This window comes from Mauremys mutica, chromosome 6 (assembly GCF_020497125.1).
Source record: "Mauremys mutica isolate MM-2020 ecotype Southern chromosome 6, ASM2049712v1, whole genome shotgun sequence".
Classification (NCBI taxonomy): domain Eukaryota; kingdom Metazoa; phylum Chordata; order Testudines; family Geoemydidae; genus Mauremys; species Mauremys mutica.
The window spans coordinates 33374399-33397535 of NC_059077.1; the positions used below are offsets into that span (position 1 = coordinate 33374399).

Genomic DNA, 23137 nt, shown 5'->3' on the forward strand with positions numbered 1-23137 from the left:
CTGAAACCAACTTCCTGATGTCTAGTTCAGTCTTTGGGATGACTACACACATTCAATAAAACCTGCGACTGTTGGGCAATTGGAGTGTTTTTACTATTTCATTTAATTTGGTTTGCTTGGTAATTGTGTGCACGCAAACAATATGGCTTTTAATACAGCCAAATATAAAGTCAGACATCTAGGAACAAAGAATCCAGGCCATGCTTGCAGAATGGCGGAATCTATCCTGGGAAGCAGTGATCTGAAAAAGATTTGGCATCAGCTGAACGTGAGCTCTGAGTGCAACTTTGTGGCCAAAATGGCTAATGTAATCCTTGGATGTGTAACTGGGAATCTCAAGTAGGAGTAGGGAGGTTATGTTATCTCTGGATTTGGCACTGGAGTAACTGCTTCTGAAATACAATTTCTAGTTCTGTTGTCTACAGTTCAAGAAGGATGTTGATAAACTGGAGAAGGTTCAGAAAAGAACCATAAGAACAATTAAAAGATTAAAAAACATGCCTTATTAGTGAAAGACTGCAGGCACTCAATCTGCTTAGTTTAACAAAGAAAAGGTGAATGGGATTTGCTTAGTCTATAAGTACCTACATGGGGAAAATAAATTTGATAATGGGCTCTTTAATCTAGAACAGTGGTTCTCGAACTTTTTTTTTTGTGTGGAACACCTGAAAATTGCTGAGTATCTCGGCAAACCATGTAATGACCTTTCCAAATTATGTTTGTACCATTAGCTAACTATTGTAATGCGCTTTGGATAAAAGCACTATATAAAAAAAACTTAATAATAAAATTTTTTTTTGTTCTACAAATAAAAGCACATAACTCATATAATAATATCAGTAGTCTTACCTTTCTAATGTGATGGAGGTGACTTTGCCCAGCTCCAGGGCTTCGGCTGCTGGGGAGAGACGGCCCTCCTTCCCAGCCCCACCTTGCTCATTTGTAATGGCTGCAGTAAATGAAAAGGAGAGGCAGGGACAATAAGCCCCAGCACCTAAGTCCAAGGATGCCAAGTGCCTAGATTTATTTGAGCACAAAGTATATTCTAGGGGGGGGTTGCAACTCAGGATTGCCAACCAGCAGGCAATTCTGAGTAGATACAGCTTCAACTCTTGGAACTTGATGCTCAAGTTTAAGGAGCTGTTGCCAACAGAATCTAGGGAGGAGTTTGGAGTGATAGTGGAGGAGGGCAAGGCGGTGGCATGAACCTCTTTACAGGCCTCATTGGATGCTGCGGAATCAGCATGTACCTTGTCCTCGGGCATCGCCATGAGGCGTAGCTCATGGCTGCAGGCCTTGGGATGTTCAACAGACCATGCGGGACCTGTTTGTGACTCTAGGCTGCATAGCCTAAAGAATTCCAGGGCTACCATGAAATCTTTGAGTATGCACACCCCGGCAACCCAACATAAACATTTCAAGCCGCAGCAGCGCTTCTACCCTCCTCAGCCGAGGCAGGAATTTTATAGGAGAAGGGGTAGGAATGGCAGACAAAAGCCTTCAACACCCCCACCCGGGCAGGGCCAGGTCCTGACTAACCCGTTGTTGGGTTCAAAGCAGGCCTTTTGAAGTTGCGCCCGAGGATGGTGCACCAGCCTCAGTTCCGGATCCTTCCCCATCTTTCTTGAATCATCTGTCCCACTTCTACCGTGCTTGGTCCCGAATAACGTTGGACTCTGGGTTCTCCATATGGTAGAAGTGGAATATTCTCTCCAGTTCTGCTCCTACCCTCTCTCCCACCGCCCTTCACCATCCCTCTTCAGGGACCCTTCTCATGAGCAACTCCTTATCCAGGAGGTGCGGGCGCTTCTCACCAGGGTAGCGGTGGAGGAGGTTCTGGTAGCACCAGCGTGGCCTCGACAGCATTGGTACACCACGCTCCTGGAACTATCAGTGGTCTCTCCGGTCACGTTGCCTTTCCTTCCCGACCTGATCACTCAGGACCACCGTCGCCTTCATCACCCTGACCTGCAGTCCCTCCACCTCATGGCTTGGAAGCTTCATGGCTGAACCCCATGGAGTAAGGGAGGGCCTACTCATCAGCAGGATGCCCTCCACTAGAGCCACATATCTGGCAAAGTGGAAAAGATTTACTTGGTGTGACCAGCGTTGTACACCCCCTTGTCAGGCACCTGTATCTCTCATCTTAGAGTACCTTCTGCACCTGAAACAGCATCCTCAATAAAGGTACACCTTGCTACTACCTCAGCCTTCCCCCTGGGAGCATCTGAATGCTCTGTCTTCACCAACCCTAAGGTTGGTCAGTTCCTCAAAAGTCTGGAACACCTACATCCCCAGATCAGACCGCCTGTCCCCATGTGGGACTTTAACCTGGCCCTCTCCAGGCTAATGGGCCCCCCATTTGAACCACTGGTGACTCGCTCCCTTCTCTATCTGTCATGGAAAATATCCTTTCTGGTCGCCATTACATCAGCAAGGAGGGTGTCTGAGTTAAAGGCCCTTACCTCAGACCCACCTTGTATGGTTTTCCACAGGAATAAGGTGCAACTCAGACCTCACCCAGTCTTTCTTCCTAAGGTTGTGTCACACTTCCACACTAGTCAGGACATTTTCCTGCCTGTTTTTTATTCTAAGCCTCATGCCAGTAGCCGTGAGCAGAGGCTGCACTCCCTGTATGTTCAGCGAGCACTAGCTTTTTACATCAAGCACACTAAACCATTCAGGAAGTCGAACCAGTTGTTCATAGCGGTGGCAGACTGGATGAAAGGGCTCCCAGTCTTATCTCAAAGAATATCTTCCTGGATCACATCATGCATCCACATGTGCTATCAGCTGGCCAAAATACCAGTCCCGGCTCTTACGGCACACTCCATGAGGGCTCAGGCCTCAACAGCAGTGTTCCTGGTCTAGGTCCCAATACAAGAAATCTGCAGGGCAGCAACTTGGTCCTCGGTACATAAGTTCACCTCTCATTACGCCATCGTCCGGCACGCCAGAGATGATGCAGCTTTTGACAGAGCGGTGCTCCAATCAGCAATTCCATAACTCCGACCCCACCACCTACGTAAGTCTTGGGAGTCACCTAATTGGAATTGATATGAGCAATCACTCGAAGAAGAAAAACAAGTTACTCACCTTCTTGTAACTGTTGTTCTTCAAGATATGTTGCTCATATCCATTCCAAAGCCACCCACCTTCCCCTCTGTCGGAGTAACCGGCAAGAAGGAACTGAGGAGGCACCGGGTTGGCAGGGTCATATATTGAATGCCATGAAGGCACCACTCCAGGGGGCTCCACAGCCGACCCAGTGGGTGCTGCTAGGGGAAAAACTTTCCGATGACTGTGTACTCAGCGTGCACACACCTAATTGGAATGGATATGAGCAACGCATCTCGAAGAACAAGTTATGAGAAGGTGAGTAACTGTTTTTTTCTTTTTCCCCACTACTGGAAAACTGGCTATGCCACAATATCCAAATCCAAAATTGACTTGTTTGTTTAATGCCCGAGACTGAACTTAGATGCAGAGTAGATGCAGTTTACATTACATCATTGGTTAGTATTTTTATACCAGGTTTGGGCAGAGATTGTTTTTTATCTTGATAGTTTTCATTCACTAGATAACTAAAAGTTTTCCTAGGTAAATGTTCTGCTGGTTCAACTAAAGAAGGAAATCCATTAGCTTAAAACAAGAAAAGCCATTACGGAAGTTATCTACAGGAGATTAGAAGTACTAAAATAAAAAATTAAATGTACTATAACAACATGCTATTTTTCTGAAGATCAATTCTTGTTTTTATCTCATTTTACAGTCTCTGCAGACAAGATAAAAAATATTACCTGCATTTATTTTTATGTTGGCCGTTGTGTTCGCAGATGGACTGCAAGAAAAGTTACCTATCTTAAAAAAACAAAATACGCTCAGGTTAATATTCAGTAAGTATCTAATACCTTTCTCATAAGAAAGTTTTGGAATGATTGAAGTAGAAACTAACTGTACATATTTAATTTGCAGTAACAGTACTTGGCATTAATACACACTTTACATTTTCAGACTACTGGGCTTAGGTAACTTTCTAATAGCAGAAAACTGAACACGGTCACCCTGCCCCTTCTCCAAAGCTCTGCCCCTGCCCAGCCCCTTCTCCGAGGCCCTGCCTGCACTTGCTCCACCTCCCCTCCATCACTTGCTCTCCCCTACCCTCGGGCTGGGGCAGGGGGTTGGGATGCAGGAGAGAGTGAGGGCTCTGGCTGGGGGTGCAGGCTCTGGAGTGGCGCTAGGGATGAGGTGTTTCGGGTATGGGAGGGGGCTCTGGGCTGAGACGGGGGTTGGAGTGTGGGAGGGGGTGAGGGCTCTGGCTGAGGGTGCAGGCTCCGGGCTGTGAGTGGGGCCAAGGGGTTTGAAGTGTGGGAGGGGACTCTCATCTGAGGCAGGGAGTTGGAATGTGGGAGGGGGTATGGGTTCTGGGCTGGGCGTACAGGCTCTGGGGTGGGGCTAGGAATGAGGGGTTCAGGATGCAGGAGGGGGCTGGAGCAGGGGGTTGGGGAGTGGGAGGGGGTGTGGGCTCAGGGAGGGAGTTTGGGGTCAGGAGGGGGCTCAAGGCTGGGGCAAGGGGTTGGGGTAAGCGGTGTGGGCTCCGGGCAGCGCTTATCTCTGGCAGCTCCCAGGAAGTGGCGACATGTTCTTCCGGATCTTAGGTGGAGGGGCCCTCCTGCCCCGCCTACAGGCACCTCCCCCACAGTTCTCATTGGCCTAACTGGGCTGTGCCTGCGTTACCCTCACACAGTGGAGCAAACTTCTTCAGCCCAGGAGTGCAAAGCTGGACATGTAGTTGCTGCTCCTGTCCACTCTGGGCCAAGGTGGGACTGGACACCAGAATGAAGGGCAGTGAGCCTTTCTCTTCTGTGCTCTCAGTGACTCCCTTGCTTTTATCCAGGCAGCATGGAGGAGGAAGCCACTTCACTTAAATGCAGAGGAGACAAGAGCTGGACCTAGTGGGAGGGAAAAGAGTAGATTAGGACAAGCAGCCTGTTCTAGTCAGAAGGAACTGGTGGAGGTGGTGGGGAAGACTGGTACTGGCTGGGCAAGGAAACTGGGACTGGGAGAGAGAATGTGGGTAGATTGAGAGGCATTGTAGTTGATGAAGAATTTTGTTTATGGTCAGATGAAATGAAACAGGTTTTGTTAGTCTCACATCACATACTATCTATGAGGAAAGCATGTGCTGAAATGGAACAAACTCTTTCAAAAAGTCTCTCTTGTTTCCTACTCCCATGGTATATCTTGTCACTGGTACAGTCGGGCTTTTCTTTTTCCATACTTGAAATGTATGTGGCAGTTCATTGCTTTTTGCCTTTTTCTTATGGAGGATGCTTCTGTGTTCATGCATCCTGCTATGAAATGCTTTTCAAGAGGGGTGCTGCGTGTGTACATCTATCTGTAATACTCCTGCTTAGGATTTTAACCTGCTATTAACTAGGCTTATGGATTCCCCGTTAAATTGATTGTTCTGTTCACTGCTGCTCCTTGAACATGGCTGTTTTCACTGCAATTACATCTGTTTGGATCCGTGCTGGCTGCACATATGCCTCCTTAACAGTTAACAGCTTTTAAATGGTACTAAGACTTGAACAAAATCCTACAGTATGGATTTGCAGGGGCAATACATTAAGGGAATGGCATTTATTGGTAGTTAAGCTTCCTTTAAGAGAAGTTCACTTGAAGAACATAGCTTGTTGTATGGAATTTAGTGAATATTTGTTTTAAACTGTAATTGCTAATTGAATCTAACATTTTATGAAGTGTTGTTGTAGCAGTGTTGATCCCAGGATATTAGACAGATAAGGTGGGTCAGGTAATATTTTTGTTGGACCAACTTCTGTTGGCAAGAGAGACAAACTTTTGAGCTTACACAAAGCACTTCTTCAGGTCTCGAAAGCTTCTCTCTCTCTCAAACGGAAGTTGGTTCAATAAAAAATGTTACCTCACCCACCTTGCCTCTCTAATTAAAACTAAGCCCATTAACTCTTTTAGTTGTCCTTGATTTAAGAAAGGGTTGCAAATTCAATTTTCTTTGTTTTTTATAATGACAGGGATCAAAATTTGATGGATGCATTTCAAGAGGATACCTGTCAAAGCAACAACGGATCATGTTCGTTTTTCCCCCCAGATATTCCATTTGCTGAAGACTATTGTTGTCAGGTGAAAGCTGAAAATGCCTTGGGTGTAGGCATATCTGATTGCGTTCCTATAAATATGAATAAAATAGGTAACTTCTTTTGTAAAATACTTAAAGATAAAGTACTACATAACGAGATCAAATAAAACCACGCTGACATTTAATTACACAAAATAGCTTTCTTATAAAAATCAAGTGAAATACCTTAAAACAAAAAATAAAAATAGAATATCAAATTGAGGATACAGCATGCTTTTTAGAATAGGAAATAAATGGGGTGATCCACATTTTTATAGCTTTTCATTCTGAGCAAGCACATAACAGTCCTCAGTTTGCTCTGGGAAAAGATTAACTGAATCCTGAAAAAGTGTGGAAAGTTTGCAAGTTTGAAATAGACTGAAAGAGAGTCTCTTTGGTATACATTGGATCTAGGGCATTCTACCTTGCTTCCTCAGATTGTAATTGGGATAATAACCTATTGAGTTTCTTGTATATCAGCCAAAACAGAAATCTTTATCAATTTATTTTTCTTTAGAAATTCTCTCTAGGCCTTATTACATTCTGTATGTTCTTCATTTGTAAAAAGGCAGCACTTATGGGATCCATTCATAGACCGAGCACCTCTTGGTTCTAGGTGCTGTGCAAATAGATAACAAAAAACACAGTCCCTGCCAGAAGGAGCTTACAATTTGAGTATTAAATATTATGTCTCTTTCCCACTTAAGTTTAAGGCAGACCTAGTCAACACAAGTACCGTGAGTGGTAAGGATTTTATATGTGCTGAAGAGTTCAGTTGAACAAACATAACTTGAAAGTGTAAGAAGACCTTCTGAAAAGCTTTTTAATTTAAATTTCTCTTACTAAATCGCTTGTGAATGTCATACCATATTTTTCTGCAACACATGGAAATATGTATCAAAAATATCAAGTGGAAAGGTAGATTATTACTAAATGACAATGTTGTTACACATTTCAATAGTCTGTTGGCATGGTCAGGTTTAATGTAACTGAATTAGTAAATGTTCTTCTGAAGAATTTCGTATTTCTTAACAACTTTTTGTCATTGTTACTATACCTAAACTGAAAAAAAACCATTCAAATTATACAGATGCTTATTTTTCTCAACCTTAACTTAATAAATTCACATTTGCACAAAGGTATAATGAATTTTATGCAAAACAATTTCCATGTGTCTTTCCTGATCATTACATCTTACTGAACCTGCAAAGAATTGAGGGTCTCAGGCCTTTAGATTAGAAATGAGCAATATTTTTTGGATGAATAGTTTATCTGCCAAAAATGCCATTTGTGATTGATTGAAGCTATTCGTGAATTTGCTGAATAGTTTTGGCCAGCTTTTTTGGTGGGGGAGGGCAAGTGGGAAGGGGAAGGGAGAGAGTGAGGAGGTGGCATTTGCCAAATAGGATGGTGGTGGTGCCTCCCTTTTAGCCCAGTGGGATGTGGGAGACCCAAGGTCGTTTCCCCCTCCGCCTGAGCAGGGGATTTGAACTTGCGTCTTCTATTTTGCAGGTGAGTGCCCTAGCCAGTGGGCTGTGGGATATTTTGGTGATCTCAATCTCTCTTATTGAAGCTGTTCCACTTTGTTTTAAATAATTAACCATTGGAACAAGGATGTGAACTTGGGTGTTCCACCCCCTAGGTGAGTGCCCTAACCACCAAGCTATAAAGTCTCTCTCTCTCTCCCCATTACTATTTAAGTATTTACACATAGTGGAACAGTTTAAGCAGGAGAGATTGACAGAGACTGGCTCCATACTACCCTCTAGCCCTCTCTTACAATGTGGGAGAACCAAATTCAAATCCTGGCTGTAAAGACTATACTTTGGTGTCACTCAGTACTCTAGCATTATAAGAAACCAGTTTACAAGGAGAATGGTAGAGGGCTCTACCTCTTGGGACTTTTCTGTCTTAACACTTGAATAATTGTTCTTCAGTTGGTTGCATTGCACTGATTTGAGTGAGTCCACACTACGCACCTGAACTGATGTATGGTTTGCCCTAACATCCACCCTGGAGCTGCCTTACACTGATTCTGTTGTCTTTTGACAGCTCCTTCAGCCAGTAAACCTCCTTAACTTTATAAACAGATATTCCCCTCTTCTCTACCCTTATATAGTTGCCCTCCCCCGCAATGTGCCCCACTCTGCAGCTGATTTATTGGCTAAGACTGCAATATCTGCCCCTCTGTACCCCTTCTCCACATTATTAACCCCCAAGATCCTGATCATACTTTCCCTAAGTTATACTCCAAGGCATGTGCACCTGCATGTATTTCTACCTCTCCCTTCCAGAAATGTCCTCATTTCAGTAATTGTGCTCCTCATGAGGGGATCAGCACTATCAACTGTGGGTGTTCCTAGAGGAGAAAGGGGAACAGCACTAGGGGATATACGTGTCAGATTTCAGCCTTGGTCAGCAGTCCACAGCTGGACTACTGGTTTGAGGGCATAGGCACAGAGGAGAAGTAGCAGAGAAAGAGACCCTTAGCAGAGAAAGATTGAAGTTAGTGGGTGCTCAGCACTTTTCAGAATCATGCTACTTATTGGAGTGCCTCAATGTGGATTTATGTACCAAAGTTTAGGTCTTTTATTTTTGAAAATTTTGGCCTATATAAAAGAAATACCGCAAAAGCCCCACCCTTTTCTCTTACATTGGTTTTGCACCTTTACCATTAAAAATTAGCAATGGAATACATTGATATGGATTATTAGAACCCAGCAAATCTGCTTTATGTCCATGGATCATTTTTGCGGATTGCATGTAGATACAAATTTTGTATCTGCGTAGGGCTGTATGGATGATTCAGTGGGGAAGCAGAATCAAAGCAGCCATGTTCTTCAATTGATGGCAAGAACATGCTATTTAAAGAAGAAACAAACCCTTCCCATGCACCCTCCACCCAAAAGCCAGAATTGAATCTACATTACTGTATGAACATTTACAAAATTTTATTAATCAAAGTACATTACCTTGCTGTTCCCTTCTAAAGTGTAATATATACTGTAAGTAATATTTTCATGTAAAATGTATTTATATATTTGAAGAGATTAACATATTGGCAAAAGCTCTTTTTGTAACCAGATACATGCAAGCTGTGTCAGTCTGACTCTTACTCAGGGGCAGCTCTAGGTATTTTGCCACTCCAGGCACGGCAGGCAGGCTGCCTTTGGCGGCTTGCCTGCGGGTGGTCCCCGGTCCCGCGGATTCGGCGGCACGCCTGCGGGAGGTCCGCCGAAGCCGCGGGACCAGCGGACCCTCCGCAGGCATGCTGCTGAAGGCAACCTGCCTGCCGCCCTCTTAGCGACCGGCAGAGCGCCCCCCGTGGCTTGCCGCCCCAGGCACGTGCTTGGCGTGCTGGTGCCTGGAGCAGTCCCTGCTCTTACTATATTGCCTACCCAGTCACTTCTCTAACTTAAGTGTCTCCTGAACAGAAACCGTCAGTTGTGTCAAATAACACTGTGATTCTCTGATGTTCAGATTTGTCCAGTGAGAGCTCATCAACTGTTTTAAGACTTGTATGTCTCTAATTGAAAAAGGTTTTTGATTATTGTTGTGCTTCCTTGCCTTTCCATATCAATTCTCTCAGCATATTGCACAGAGTAGTGTTGAAAAACTTTACTCTCATTAGTGCATTACCAATGTGTGATTAAACGCCCTTCCAGTCTTGTACATGTAATGCAGTACATTTATTTACTGCAATATTTAAACTAATGACTGGGAGAACTAGTGTAAATTACTGAAATTTTATGGATTAGTAAATGAAGGTCAGATTCTTCAACCATCAGGCATATTAAGTAGCACTTTGACTTAAATTGGATGATTTGAAGTGCTATTCAGCATTCAAAAGGATTTTAGGATTTGGCTCTAAGTAAACAGATGGATTTATCTTTTCCCAGAATACCTACATTGCTCACTCCACTGTGCCATTCTTCTAGTTAATTATTTAAAATAAATAAATCCATTATCACAAAACCAAGCAACTATAACATGTTGTGTACCTCTTCCTCCCTCCATCCTGCCTGATTCCACTTCTTCCTCTGTTCATGCTTTGTCATAGCTTAGCTAGGTTAGAATCTGAATAGGATAGAATCCACATTTTTATATCTACATAAAGACTCGTGAATTACAGTACAGTTTTATTCATGTGAAAACTCTGCCTGTGTTGTGATCCTACTGAGGAAAAAAAGTACAACCTCCTCAGTAGGTACTTCCCACTGTAACATCCACCATTACATCAGCAGCAGTTTTCTAGCCTAGTCTCTCCTCTCCTCTCAATACTTGTCCAATCCCTAACAGTTCTGCCAGTCCTTCCCTCAAACTCCTGTCACCCCTGAACCATCTTCCAGCTGAGTTCTCCCTTATTTCTCCAGGTAGGACTCAGCTGCAGCTGTATTATTTTCTGTCCCCTGCCTTTGAGAGGAAAATGTGGTGGTCACATTATAAATGTATTGATTTGAAAGAAACTTGCACATGTGTGCAAGTTAGTCTACAAACAGTATACTTAGCTGTGTATGTAATCTCTGTCCTATATGTAGTTTTTCATAATTACAGTTGGTATATATGTAATATGCATTGATATGTGCAAATTTGTTACAACTTGCATTGTTAGAATAATAAAGTAACTATTCCTAGAATTTACATACTCAAACTATTCTAAACTTTTATTTGAAGTCAAGTTGTAGAATGTTTTTTCTATTAAAAGTATGAATCTTTTTTCTTAATTTCAGTGAAAACTAAGCCTCCTAAGATAGTTTCAGTAGAAAAAATTGCTGGTGTAAAGCAATCGCTTAACGTAACCTGGGACAAACCTGATCCAGCATTACTAGATTTAAATTGTCGTCTTCGATACAGAAACACAAATTCAAATACTTCGGTAAGTTACATCATTATTTTCAGAATATTAGATCATTTGTCACTGACGTAAATGTTGATCCTTTTAAATGCTGATGACAAAAGGCAAGGATGTAAGATCACTAATAACTCATATACATATCAAATGTAGTAGAAGCATGGATGATATTGGAATATTAGAAAATAGAGATGGATAAGACCTTCTGTTTCACTGTCAAAGGTAAATTGTTCTTGCCCTTCTGTCTGTTTCAGAGCCATCTGACTCCTTACTTGTCCTAGGAAAATTTCATTGGAGGTACCCTCAGTCAGACCAACAATCAAACATGTTTTTCTTCCTATTATTTTCTGGCAAATACAGTAGTTATGTTTACTCTAGATTAGATTAGAACAAAAGTAGGAGATGGTTCTCTGACAGCCTGGCTCCTGGCAGGGTAGAAATGTGTAAGCAGTGTGTTCGAGAAGGTGGCTTATGTCTTCCTGGCATCTCACAATCCATCTGACCTACAATTCTAAGTGGAAATGGTTTGCTGTGGGCCCCTCTGTTTGCCCTTCACAAAAATAGCTTGTCCATGCTGTCCATCTGTCTGAGTCCAACTTATAAAAATAACTCCAGATACATTTAGCAGCTATTTGAGCCTATCATAAACTAGCTGAAGGTCTCTGCATGGCTTGATACTTTTAAAACCTTCCATTAAAAAAAAACACCCTTTTGTCACGGGGTTATGAATGTGGTCCTGACATAGCTGATGAAAGAAAGCTCTTTGAACCACCCAGTTCCTGTGAGTTTAAGTCTCTTACACGGAAAGTCATTTTCCTGGCTGCAATGGCTTCAATCTGCACAATGAGTGAGCATCATGCCCTAGTGATGGATCTACCTTAACTAGATTTTATAGGACAGAGATGGGGCTGTGGACTTAACTGACATTCTTCTCCAAGGTAGTGTTGAAGTTCCACTTGTTAATGAACCTATCAGCCAACATTCTTCCTATAATCACATGTCCTTCCCCAGGGAAGCGCTTTTTCATATGCTCAGTGTTAAGTCTTTGGGGTTCTAACTGGAGTGAATTAAAATTTGTAGAAGATCCACAAAACTGTTTTTGTTTTGGAGACCATTTCAGGGATGTCTTGCTATTATTTGGCTGAGCTGAAACAAAGAAGCCATATCAAGGCTCACTTAATAAGAGACAAGGCAGCCACCAGGGGTGCCGTTGTAGATTTCTGGTCTTCTCTCCACAGATTTACAAAGCATTATTTCTTGGATTTTCCCTCCAGGTGGTAATTTTGATTTCAGACTGTGTGTACTCTGAAGCTTGTCTCCAACGTAGGGGTAGCCAAACTCCCCACTCCCACCCCAAAAGTGTTTTATGCATTTCTCTTTTCAGTTGGCTGAGATTTGAGTGTTTCCCCCTTTCCTTATTGATTGTCACACTTCATTATCTTCTTCAATGTTGATTTAAGAGGTTATCTTACCCCCTTTCAGTATACATTTAAAAAAAAATCCACCCTATTCCCACTGTTGGTGTCGGGCTCGTGGTTACTGCATGTTTTAGCTTTGCTCTCATTTTTATTGTGGGACAATCATGGAACTTCCCTGCTTTCCTGGGCTGAGACTCTTGTTCTGATTACCTCTTTAGAGTAGGTGAAAATTACAAACCATATCATTCTTCTTCTTCAAAGTGATCATTATTGCCACTCATCTACATGTTTCCCCTCAGAGTTTAGAGGATAATTTTTCAGGGGGAGTTTCTCTTGGCACTTGGTTTTTCTGTTTTTTCATTGGTACAGATATGTTGATTATCTTTAGATTGTTTATTGCTGGGACCTTTGGTTCCCATGCAGTTGGAGATGACTGACACAGTTATAGGGCAGCATTGATGCTTCAGAGAGGGCAGGGCGCAATGGTCAACAGAGAGCCTAGCTTATGCTCTCTACTCCATTACTACTGTCATTAAGGGTAAAATGTAACCTTAAGAACTGGTGCCGATTTTGTGAAACAATTGCAAAGATCCAGAAATGAGAAAGCTACACCCAGAAGCACTATTTACAAGATGAGTTGCTTTCCCTTTGATTTATAATGGAGGGGTGATCGGGGAGGCATGATAGATATGGTCTTTGAGGTTTTTAAGTAGATAAAGTATCTGCTGAGGTTTATTTTTTTTGTTAATAAAGACAACATATTTTGTGTTCATATTTTCACTTTTAGAAAACAGTTACTTTCACTATGAATCAAAATAAAAGAAGAACATCATTTAATCTCACGGATCTATGGGATTTTACAGAGTATGCTATTGCCATTCAATGTGTTGGTGTTGAATCAGAAATCTGGAGTGAATGGAGTGAAGAGGAAATAGGAAGAACAGAACAACAAGGCAGGCTAATTGTTTACAACATAGTTTTTCACAAGATTAATTTTGAATCTTTTGGCACAGAAGTTAATATTAGCAGACTATTTTCAGCATATTGTCAGTTGGTTGATGTCATAGTTTTGCTTTGAAATTGTGAAAACAAATACATTCAATTAAAGATGGCTAGAAGGGGGGAGGGCAGAAAAGGAGATAAACTGAAAGGGACAGAGAGATCTGATCAGTGAGGAATATGGAATGGAGGAGAAAAAAAGGGATTGTTTAAAAGAAATAAAAATCTAGAGCTAGGAAAGAATTGCGAAATGACCATAAAGAATGGAAATAAGAGACCGATAGCAACATAGAGAGAAGGTATATAAGGATCAATAAGGGAAAAAAAATTCAACACTGCTGTTAATCTTCTTTAAAAAACAACAGCAAGTTTTCTACTTTTTATCGTTTGTTTTACTAGCTCCTTCAAGAAAAGTGGATTTGTGGAGAGTAATTGAACCTTCACCGTCAGCTGAAAATAGATATGTGCATCTTATGTGGAAGGTATGTACAGCCATGATTTTAAAATCCAAACTGCCTCTTCCAGTAGAAATTGCATTTTATCATCTGTGGTTATAGGACATAAAGGTCTGTCAAGTCTGGCTCAGATGAGCTCCATACAAAGCTAGAACAGAACCTACAGAAGTTTTCTGTTAAGTAACACGATGTTGACTACAACTTTGCAGTCAGAATTTACCCTATGACCATGCTGACATCATATTCAACATGATCTACAAAAACTGACTGCTAAGCCATGATGGTCAATAGTCAATATAACTAGTTAGTTAATATAAGTTCTCATTGTTCTATTCTAATTTGCAGTTTTGAAACCTCCATTAAATTATCACCACTTGACTAAGCTGGAGATAAGAACTGAATGGTAACATTGTGCTTTTAGAATCTTGATTGAAATACTCATAAAATATATTTTAATTTGAGCTGGTCAAATGCAAGAAAAATGAATAATTTGAGTATTGCAGTTATCTGTTGAACAACTTATTCCAAAAACTTAATTCCTTGAATAAATTTGATAGAAAAACAGTAATATTCATAGTATAAATATTTTCAGCTGCTATTATTTGACCAATTGTAATTTTAAGCCTTTATATTTATTAGAATCCAATAAAATCTGTTTTTAGAATTCAACATTGTTAATTATCCAGAAAGTAATCCAATATACCCACTGGCATATTCAAACATTTCAAATTGTTTCCAGAATTTCTGTTATGAAGCAGTTGGAAGAACATTCTGGATGTTGACCCTCTGATGGGCTCACCAAATATTTTTCAGGAATCTTTTCTGAGTAACCAAACGAGGCAAACTGGAAAACAGATTACTGAGAAACTGAAATATGTTTGCTTGAAAATAATCCAGAAGTAGAGAAGGGAACAATTCTGGAGTCCTGGCAATGTGCTTTTGATTATAGAAGCAGTATTACAAAACACACACAACTTTTGTATTAATTTTTAAACAGGTGTTAAAAGGATATCCATCTTCGGAGTGTCTACTTGGCTACAAAATACAGTACTGTCCAGAAAACAATGCTTCTTTTAAAATGACACACAACACTACTGACAAGGTGGCCAAGCTCCTTTTAACGGGGGAAGCCTATGTGATATCTGTTGTTGCATATAACTCTGTTGGAGAGTCTCCTGAGGCTACTCTAAGAATTCCATCTATTGGTGAAAAAAGTACGTTGTTTTAAAATGGTTTGGTAGATATTCCCTTGGATCACTGAAACAGCCTTTTCTGTATCCATGTGCTTATTCATTTTGCCTGTTTTAAGTACTGTTGCAATGAAAGTGAAATTGTGGTTGAGATTTTTTTTGTCCTGGATTCTACAGGTGGAGAAGACCTACTAAGTCATCTAGCTTCTCACTATGTCAGTACAGGATTGTCTAGTTTCACTACTTTATTTAACACAAGTGCAATAGATTAATGGAACAGCATACTCTGGGTAGGAAGAGAATGTATTAAAGCATTGGTATGTCATTGTACTTCAGCTTGTCATATATTTTCCTATTAGTAATATGCTTCCTGTTTATAAGGCCATTAATAGGAGTCACTGTTTTATTATGTTTGTTATTTATTATAACTAATTGGCCTCTGTCATTGATTCCTTATTTCCTATTAAAACACAAGTCAAAACCTACTTTTCTGTGCTACTACAGCCAATAAAATGTAAAGTAGGTCTCTGTATGGATATATATTCCAATTCTTCATGTCTCTGCTTGTGAATGCACCCCATCTACTTTCACATCTTATTGTAACAATTCCATTATTGTTTGCTGTGTTATCAGATACTCTGTGCGTATGTGTGTACATGTATAAATAAATAAAACAATGCTTTACACAATTAAGCTGAATTTCTTGTTTGACTTTTGCTAAGTCAAACACTGTTCTATAAATAAAAATCTAAATCTCTCATCACTGAATTGCTACACTATTATGGATGTTTGCTCTGTTAAAATTTTTATAACTATTTCTGTTTAATTTTTACGTCTTGTTATTTTGCAGCTCCCAAATGGATTGATACAGTGAGGACACTTAATTTAAATGAACAAATCATTGTGGAATGGGAAGCATCAGTTTCAGAAATAAACAGATATGTCATTGAATGGTCTGAGGAGTTGGAGACTGAGCCCTTGGGTAGATCATGGCAATATATATTAAATACTACAAAGTGGACAGCTCAGAAAGGTAAGTTTACTATGCTTGCGTGACCGTATAATTTTCACATCTCTATCAGTTACTTCTTAACCTAAATCTAGAAAACAGATTTTCTGATCAAGAAAAAGTATTTTGTTTCTCTATTTAACATAGGCTGTATATTATACTGTGCTATCTTTCTCTGAGATGTGGCCAACTTACTCGTGTGTCTAGTTAATGTATGGTGACACACAGACACAATTTTTTTCACTGCTTAGTAAGATGATAAGCCTGAGAGTCACCAGTGCATGACAGCAAACAGTGGACAAAATTGTAATCAGAAGCAGAAATGGATAGTAGCCTTTGAACCTTTCCATTCAATATTTGTAGCAGCAGCTATTTTGCATATAAATTGACTAATATAAACAAGTAGTGACTTATAAATCATTTTAATTTCAATTAATCTTTTGAAAACATAAACAAAACATTGACATCACTAGAAAGTAGTTTAAAATAGCAACACAACAGATATTTAATACAAATTCAACTTCAGTACTATTAGGGGCAATTACAAAATATATAGTTCTTTAGGTGTGGTCACCTGAGTGCAACAAGAAAATACAAAATGGAATGTCTGCCAGTTCTTGGGAAATGAAGACAGGTAGTTTTGGAGTGGAAATTTGTATTCTAGTTAAAGAGAAATGAACATATTTTTGAATCTCTTTGGCAACACATGGCAGCAGGAAATTATTGAACATAAAAACAGAATTGCACAAGTCAAGAACTACAATATGACACTGAGTATTCTGTCTTTTTACTAAATATTCAAGATTCTTCAGATTGTTCAAATTAAAAAATCCTTTTTCTTTCTTCCTCCTTATATATATAAAAGCAGATCTAAAAGCATCATGTGCTAGATTCGGTACAAATATATAGGAAGATATGGTCCTTGCCTCACATATAGGGCCAGATTAACTCTCCTGTGGGCCCAGGGCTATTAGAAATTGCGGGGTCCCTGTATACAAGTCTTTTTCCTAATTTAAAACAAGATGATCAACTGGGGGGACAGCTGGGGGGACAGTGCTAAGGGCAGGAGCAGTGCGTGGAACCAGCTCCCCCACTGCCAGGGGCTGCAGAGATGTGCCAGCAGCCATCCGCTTCCGGGAGCGGCTTGGGGCCGCGGCATGCAGGCAGCCTACCTGAGCCCTGCTGCGCCGGGGCTCTCCTTAGCCTGGGGCCCCGCACTGCAGCCCCTGAAGCCCCTGCATTAATCTGGCGCTGGCCACATATCTTAAATCTGGAAAATATGACAAGACAGACAAACAGTAATAGGCAGACAACAAGCAAGCAAAATATAAAACCTGTAAATATTTTGTTAGTCTTAATTTTTTACTTCCTTAAAATCTCACCCATCCCACTTTTATCCTGGTGTCCAACTGTCAGACAATGTATTACTAATCCAACATGCTGCCCTTCCACTCCACCTAAATAGATTTAGGCTTGGGAGGTGAATGGGAAAGTAGCACATCAGATGGTACATATGTTAGTTACTAAAAGTGCCTTGAGGTAGTCTTGAGGCAGTTCCAATTGACCTCTCCTACTCGTCTTCTCCAACTCACCATAGGGGAGTTGTAAGGAAATTAAGACTTGTACTCTGGGGCTTTCCTAAAAGGCTTTCCTCATCGCTCTTCAGGCCTTGCTGGAATGCTTGGGAATGTTAGAGGAAAAACAGGACATATTTTAGGATCAGAAGACCTATCTACAGCTTTCATTTCATATGCTCTGACATTATATTGTGTTTTTAATGAGGTAAAGAAACATTTATAAAAGTGGAATATTTAATAAAGTTGCTTTGTGAAAAAAATCCATTGATACAGTGTTTTCAATGTTAACTCATTATTAGGTTGAGAAGAGGCATTTGTTTTGAACTACTTTAAGAACATAAGAAAGGCCGTACCGGGTCAGACCAAAGGTCCATCTAGCCCAGTATCTGTCTACCGACAGTGGCCAATGCCAGGTGCCCCAGAGGGAGTGAATCTAACAGGCAATGATCAAGTGATCTCTCTCCTGCCATCCATCTCCATCCTCTGACGAACAGAGGCTAGGGACACCATTCTTACCCATTCTGGCTAATAGCCATTTATGGACTTAGCCACCATGAATTTATCCAGTCCCCTTTTAAACATTGTTATAGTCCTAGCCTTCACAACCTCCTCAGGTAAGGAGTTCCACAAGTTGACTGTGCGCTGTGTGAAGAAGAACTTCCTTTTATTTGTTTTAAAGCTGCTGCCTATTAATTTCATTTGGTGACCCCTAGTTCTTGTATTATGGGAATAAGTAAATAACTTTTCCTTATCCACTTTCTCAACATCACTCATGATTTTATATACCTCTATCATGTCCCCCCTTAGTCTTCTCTTTTCCAAGTTGAAGAGTCCTAGCCTCTTTAATCTTTCCTCGTATGGGACCCTCTCTAAACCCCTAATCATTTTAATTGCCCTTTTCTGAACCTTTTCTAGTGCTAGAATATCTTTTTTGAGGTGAGGAGACCACATCTGTACACAGTATTCGAGATGTGGGCGTACCATGGATTTATATAAGGGCAATAATATATTCTCAGTCTTATTCTCTATCCCCTTTTTAATGATTCCTAGCATCCTGTTTGCTTTTTTGACCGCCTCTGCACACTGCGTGGACATCTTCAGAGAACTATCCACGATGACGCCAAGATCTTTTTCCTGACTCGTTGTAGCTAAATTAGTTGGGGTTATTTTTTCCAATGTGCATTACTTTACATTTATCCACATTAAATTTCATTTGCCATTTTGTTGCCCAATCACTTAGTTTTGTGAGATCTTTTTGAAGTTCTTCACAATCTGCTTTGGTCTTAACTATCTTGAGAAGTTTAGTATCAGCTTTCATAAATGCTGTGGTAATATTCCTCCCATTCAATATGTTCACTTGACGTAATCCTTTGATGCAATATTTTGTCTTCCTGTGATGGTGATTCAGAATTCTCAGCATGAAAAGATTCTTTTTAAGCAGTTCTGAGTGTCTGTTTCCCTTTTTCCTTTCAGTAAGTTGGTAAACTGCTTCTGCAGTTTTGTTGCTGTCTGTATACTTGTCTCTGTTCTAAAGAAATGAAAAATATTTTGATGTCTTTCAGTTCAGTAACACCAGGGGATTCCCATTGACTTCAGTGGGGCAGGGATTTCACCCTCAAAGTACAACTATTTAATCTAAGTGTCAAAATAACTTTAGGAAACAGAATCAAGAAGAATGAATTTCCAGACTGTCAAACTGAAAATAAAACTCGCATTATTATGTCAAATAGAAAGTACTGGTAACCCCAATCCATCAAAATTCTTAAACATATGCTTAACTGAGTAGTCCCACTGACTATTCATATGTTTAAGGTTAAGCATGTACTTAAGAGGGGGAAGACTTTCAAAGGCATAAAGGGGATTTAAGTATCAGGGGGGAAGCCGGGATAGTCTGTATCCACAAAAACAAGTTGTCCGGTGGCACCTTAAAGACTTAACAGATTTATTTGGGCATTAGCTTTCGTGGGTAAAAATCCTCACTTCTTCAGATGGGGTTTTAGGTGCTCAACTCCTATTGACTTTCAAAACATTGAAAGTTAATCGGAGTTGGGCACCTAACTATACTTGGTGGTTTTGAAAATCTCTCTGCTGGATCAAGGTTTTAGTGCAGACTCAACACTAAAGCGAAGCAGGACTAATTTTAAAAGATCTTACATTTTTTCACAAGCTTGTCTGATTGGGTTTGAGCTCATGCATTTTGTCATATGGTCTTTTTATAAAAAGAAATAACTACAAAAACATTTGCCTTGTTTTATTGAAGTCTGTACATATAATTCTAAAATAATTTCTCATCTCTTGCAATTTTACACATCATGCTTATTGCAAGATTGTACTTTTAATGCACGTTAGGAGATGCACTTGAAAATTTATCCATCTGTGATTTAAGGGCAACATTTTTTAAATTGGGTTCCTAAAGTTAGACTCCTAAGTTCATGTTTAGGCACTTAAATGGCCTGATTTTCAAAAGTGAAATTGCAAATAGTGAAAATTACAACCATATACAATAGAATAACAAAGAGATTAAAAAATAGAGCCCAAAGAAGGAAAGAGAAGTAGTAATACAGCACAAACTACTGCTACAGGGTGAAAATAAGACCAGAAGAAACAAAGAAATATTATTGGTCCATCTGGTACACGGCTAGTTAAAGCCATATGACACCATCAGATCCACATGAAAAATCTCAGAAGTTTTAGTGCATTTAGGGGCTGCCCAAAGCTGTGATAAGTAGTTAAGATCTGATGTGATCCTTCCCTTCAACAGAGCTCTATTTCATAATTTTGCTGAGCAGTTTCCCCAAACAATCATGGCTCGGTTATAAGTATATGTAATCCTCATAAAACATTAATCTGTATCATAGTATCTAGATTTGAAATCAACCAACATGTGAAGGGGAAATCTTCCATGTTAATGTCAGTCTTATCTGGAATAACTCATGCTCCTTATCTGCAGATACGGAAATTTATCTGTCTAGTGTATATATTTGTGACTGTTTAAATCTTTCCCCAGTATAGTTCATATTATGTACAATAAATGAGATCTAAATCAATTTTTAAAAACCACTACTTCACTGAAGTGGGTGCAAAAAGGGCCACAGAGATTCTTGCTAATCTTGCTGTACTTTTATTTTACATGTATGGGAAGTATAGTGAAAAGAATATGATCTGTTATCATTAAATTAAGTTATTATTTCTTAGTTTTTAAACCATTTCTTCATTGGTGGTAAACTGAAATTGGAAATCTGTTAATTGATCAGTGGGTCCTTTTCTGATTTCCATTATATAAAATTGCACAATTAAAAATAGCAAACTCTTTTCAGCAAAGTAGCACTCCAGATTTTAAAAGTATGAGAACACACAACTGCAAATGACATCACTGACTTGTCAGAGAAGAACTTTGACCAAGCAATTGATTGATTTTACTAGTTTATAAAGTCCTTTTAGATGCTTCCATTACAGAAAACAACACAAAACAAGAACAGTCAATCAAATGTTAAACAAGCTAAGTGAGTCTTAATTCTTGTTCTGAGGATTGCTACACTCAGACTGACAGACTCCTGTTAAGAGCAAATGTCATGAAGGGAGGATCTCAATTAAAAAGGCCCTGCCATTAGGCATATGGGGTAGAACTGTGCATATGGCTGAAATACACAGAGCACAAGTCAGCTTGTGTATGCAAAGGTGGCTTAAAGCTCATCTTGGCACTCCCCTGATTCTGGTGCTACTCTGTAAAGTTACATCTCCCTGCACCATTTTAGCAGCATGAGACTGCTCTAATTTATGATGGTCAGCAATGGATTCAATGAGCTGAAAAAGCAGTGGAGAATTGACGTAGTTCGAGGGTCTGGCCATGTCCACTTTTCCCTGCTATACTAGTCACACACAGAGAGGGAGTGGCATCAGAGCAAGAGCCTCTGCTCTGGCTTTACACAACTGATGATAAATCATGGGGTGATCCTCCTTAACCTGAATAAACTGGTTGTAGATTTAAATAAGATTAGGTTGGTGGTGTGGCTACACTAGAGAATCTGTCCCAGAGTGTTCAAACATTAATTCCAGGGGTAAGCCTTTCTCATTAAATTTCAACTGGCTGAATAGGGGTTGAGGAGGGAGATGCCCTCTCACATCACTGGCTGCTAGACCATCAGGGTTTGAACGATAATTGCCAAGAATTATACCTGGAAATAAGATGCCACTGTAGAGACTTCAGTTACAGGTGTCCTGATGTCAAGCTGCTTACAAGATGAGCAGCTGCATTCTGCACAGCTGGAGCCAGCAGGAGCTTCCTTGTTACTTTTAAATGCTTTTATTACATCTTAAAGAATACCTCTTTTTGATTAGAAATAAAAATAAAAAGATAGAAATAGTTTCCGAAAAAGAACTGAAGGATCATCAGCTACTCAATATCCTCAATCCTACTCAATAAATGTACAATAATTAGCCTTGTCAAATGCTAGTGATGGTAAGATACTGTGAACATGTAAATTGCAACGTAAGAAAAAGTATAATTATTATTCCTTAGTCAAAATATTTCTAGTGGAAAAATTAGTCTGAATTCAAATGCTTTTAGAAAAGTTACCAAATAAAGTTCATTCTGTGATTTCTCTCCATGCTTAAGTACATCAGTGGGTATGCAAGAGAATAAGCATAGATTGCATTTATCAAAACTGAGGGAAAATACCAGTAAGGAGCATTCCTAAATTCATCTAATACTAGCAAGAAAATATAACTTTATTTTCCTTATGTATATATAAATCTTAAATGAAGGACATGTATCTGAAAAATATTTTTTTCTTACAGATGCCTTTAAACCCTTCAAATGCTATAATATCTCAGTGTATCCTCTCTATGGAAATAAAATAGGAACTCCACATTCCATACAAGCTTATGTTCAAGAAGGATGTATGTATATGAAACGATCAATTCGGTCAAACCCTCTGTATTACTCTCTATCTTGTAATAGCATCTGTGCAATGTGCTTAAGACCTGTGTTATTAAGGGAAGGAAGTAGTGATTAGTGCATAGAACTATGAGTTAGGATTCCTGGTTTTTATTTTCAGTTCAGCTATTGACTTGCTGTGTATTTCATGGAAAGTAATTTAATCTGTGTGCCTCAGTTTTCCCATTTTGTGATATGGGTATAGAGCTCAATTTCCAGGTTTGTTGTAGGCTTGAGTAATGTTTGTAAAGCACTTTGAGAACCAGAAGAAAGCTGCCACAAAATGTATTAAAATTGATTTTTTATTGTAAATATGGGTCAAATCTTAAAAATTGCAGTCTCATTTAGACATAGTTTATGCTGTTTCTTAAGGATATAACTGAGTAAACGTTTTTATGTTCAATTTTCCTTTTTCCAGTAGAAGGGTTATTTTGGGGAACAGACTAAATGGCTAGTTTGAAAAATTTGTGTTTTGCTCTCTTTTTACGGTGTAATGGAAAATATACGTTCCTGCGATATTAATATATTTTTTAATGGTAGAAAA

The 23137-nt window shown here is 39.8% G+C and overlaps 1 protein-coding gene across 1 annotated transcript in view; it reads left to right on the forward strand.

Annotated features, from left to right (window-relative positions):
• IL31RA (interleukin 31 receptor A) overlaps positions 1-23137 on the forward strand; it is a 101010-nt gene that overhangs the window by 56229 nt on the left and 21644 nt on the right. Inside the window, 8 exon segments of the mRNA XM_045022081.1 lie at positions 3773-3896; positions 6054-6229; positions 10888-11033; positions 13215-13380; positions 13826-13908; positions 14879-15095; positions 15922-16104; positions 22455-22556. Coding sequence (XP_044878016.1) covers positions 3773-3896; positions 6054-6229; positions 10888-11033; positions 13215-13380; positions 13826-13908; positions 14879-15095; positions 15922-16104; positions 22455-22556 — 1197 coding nt within the window.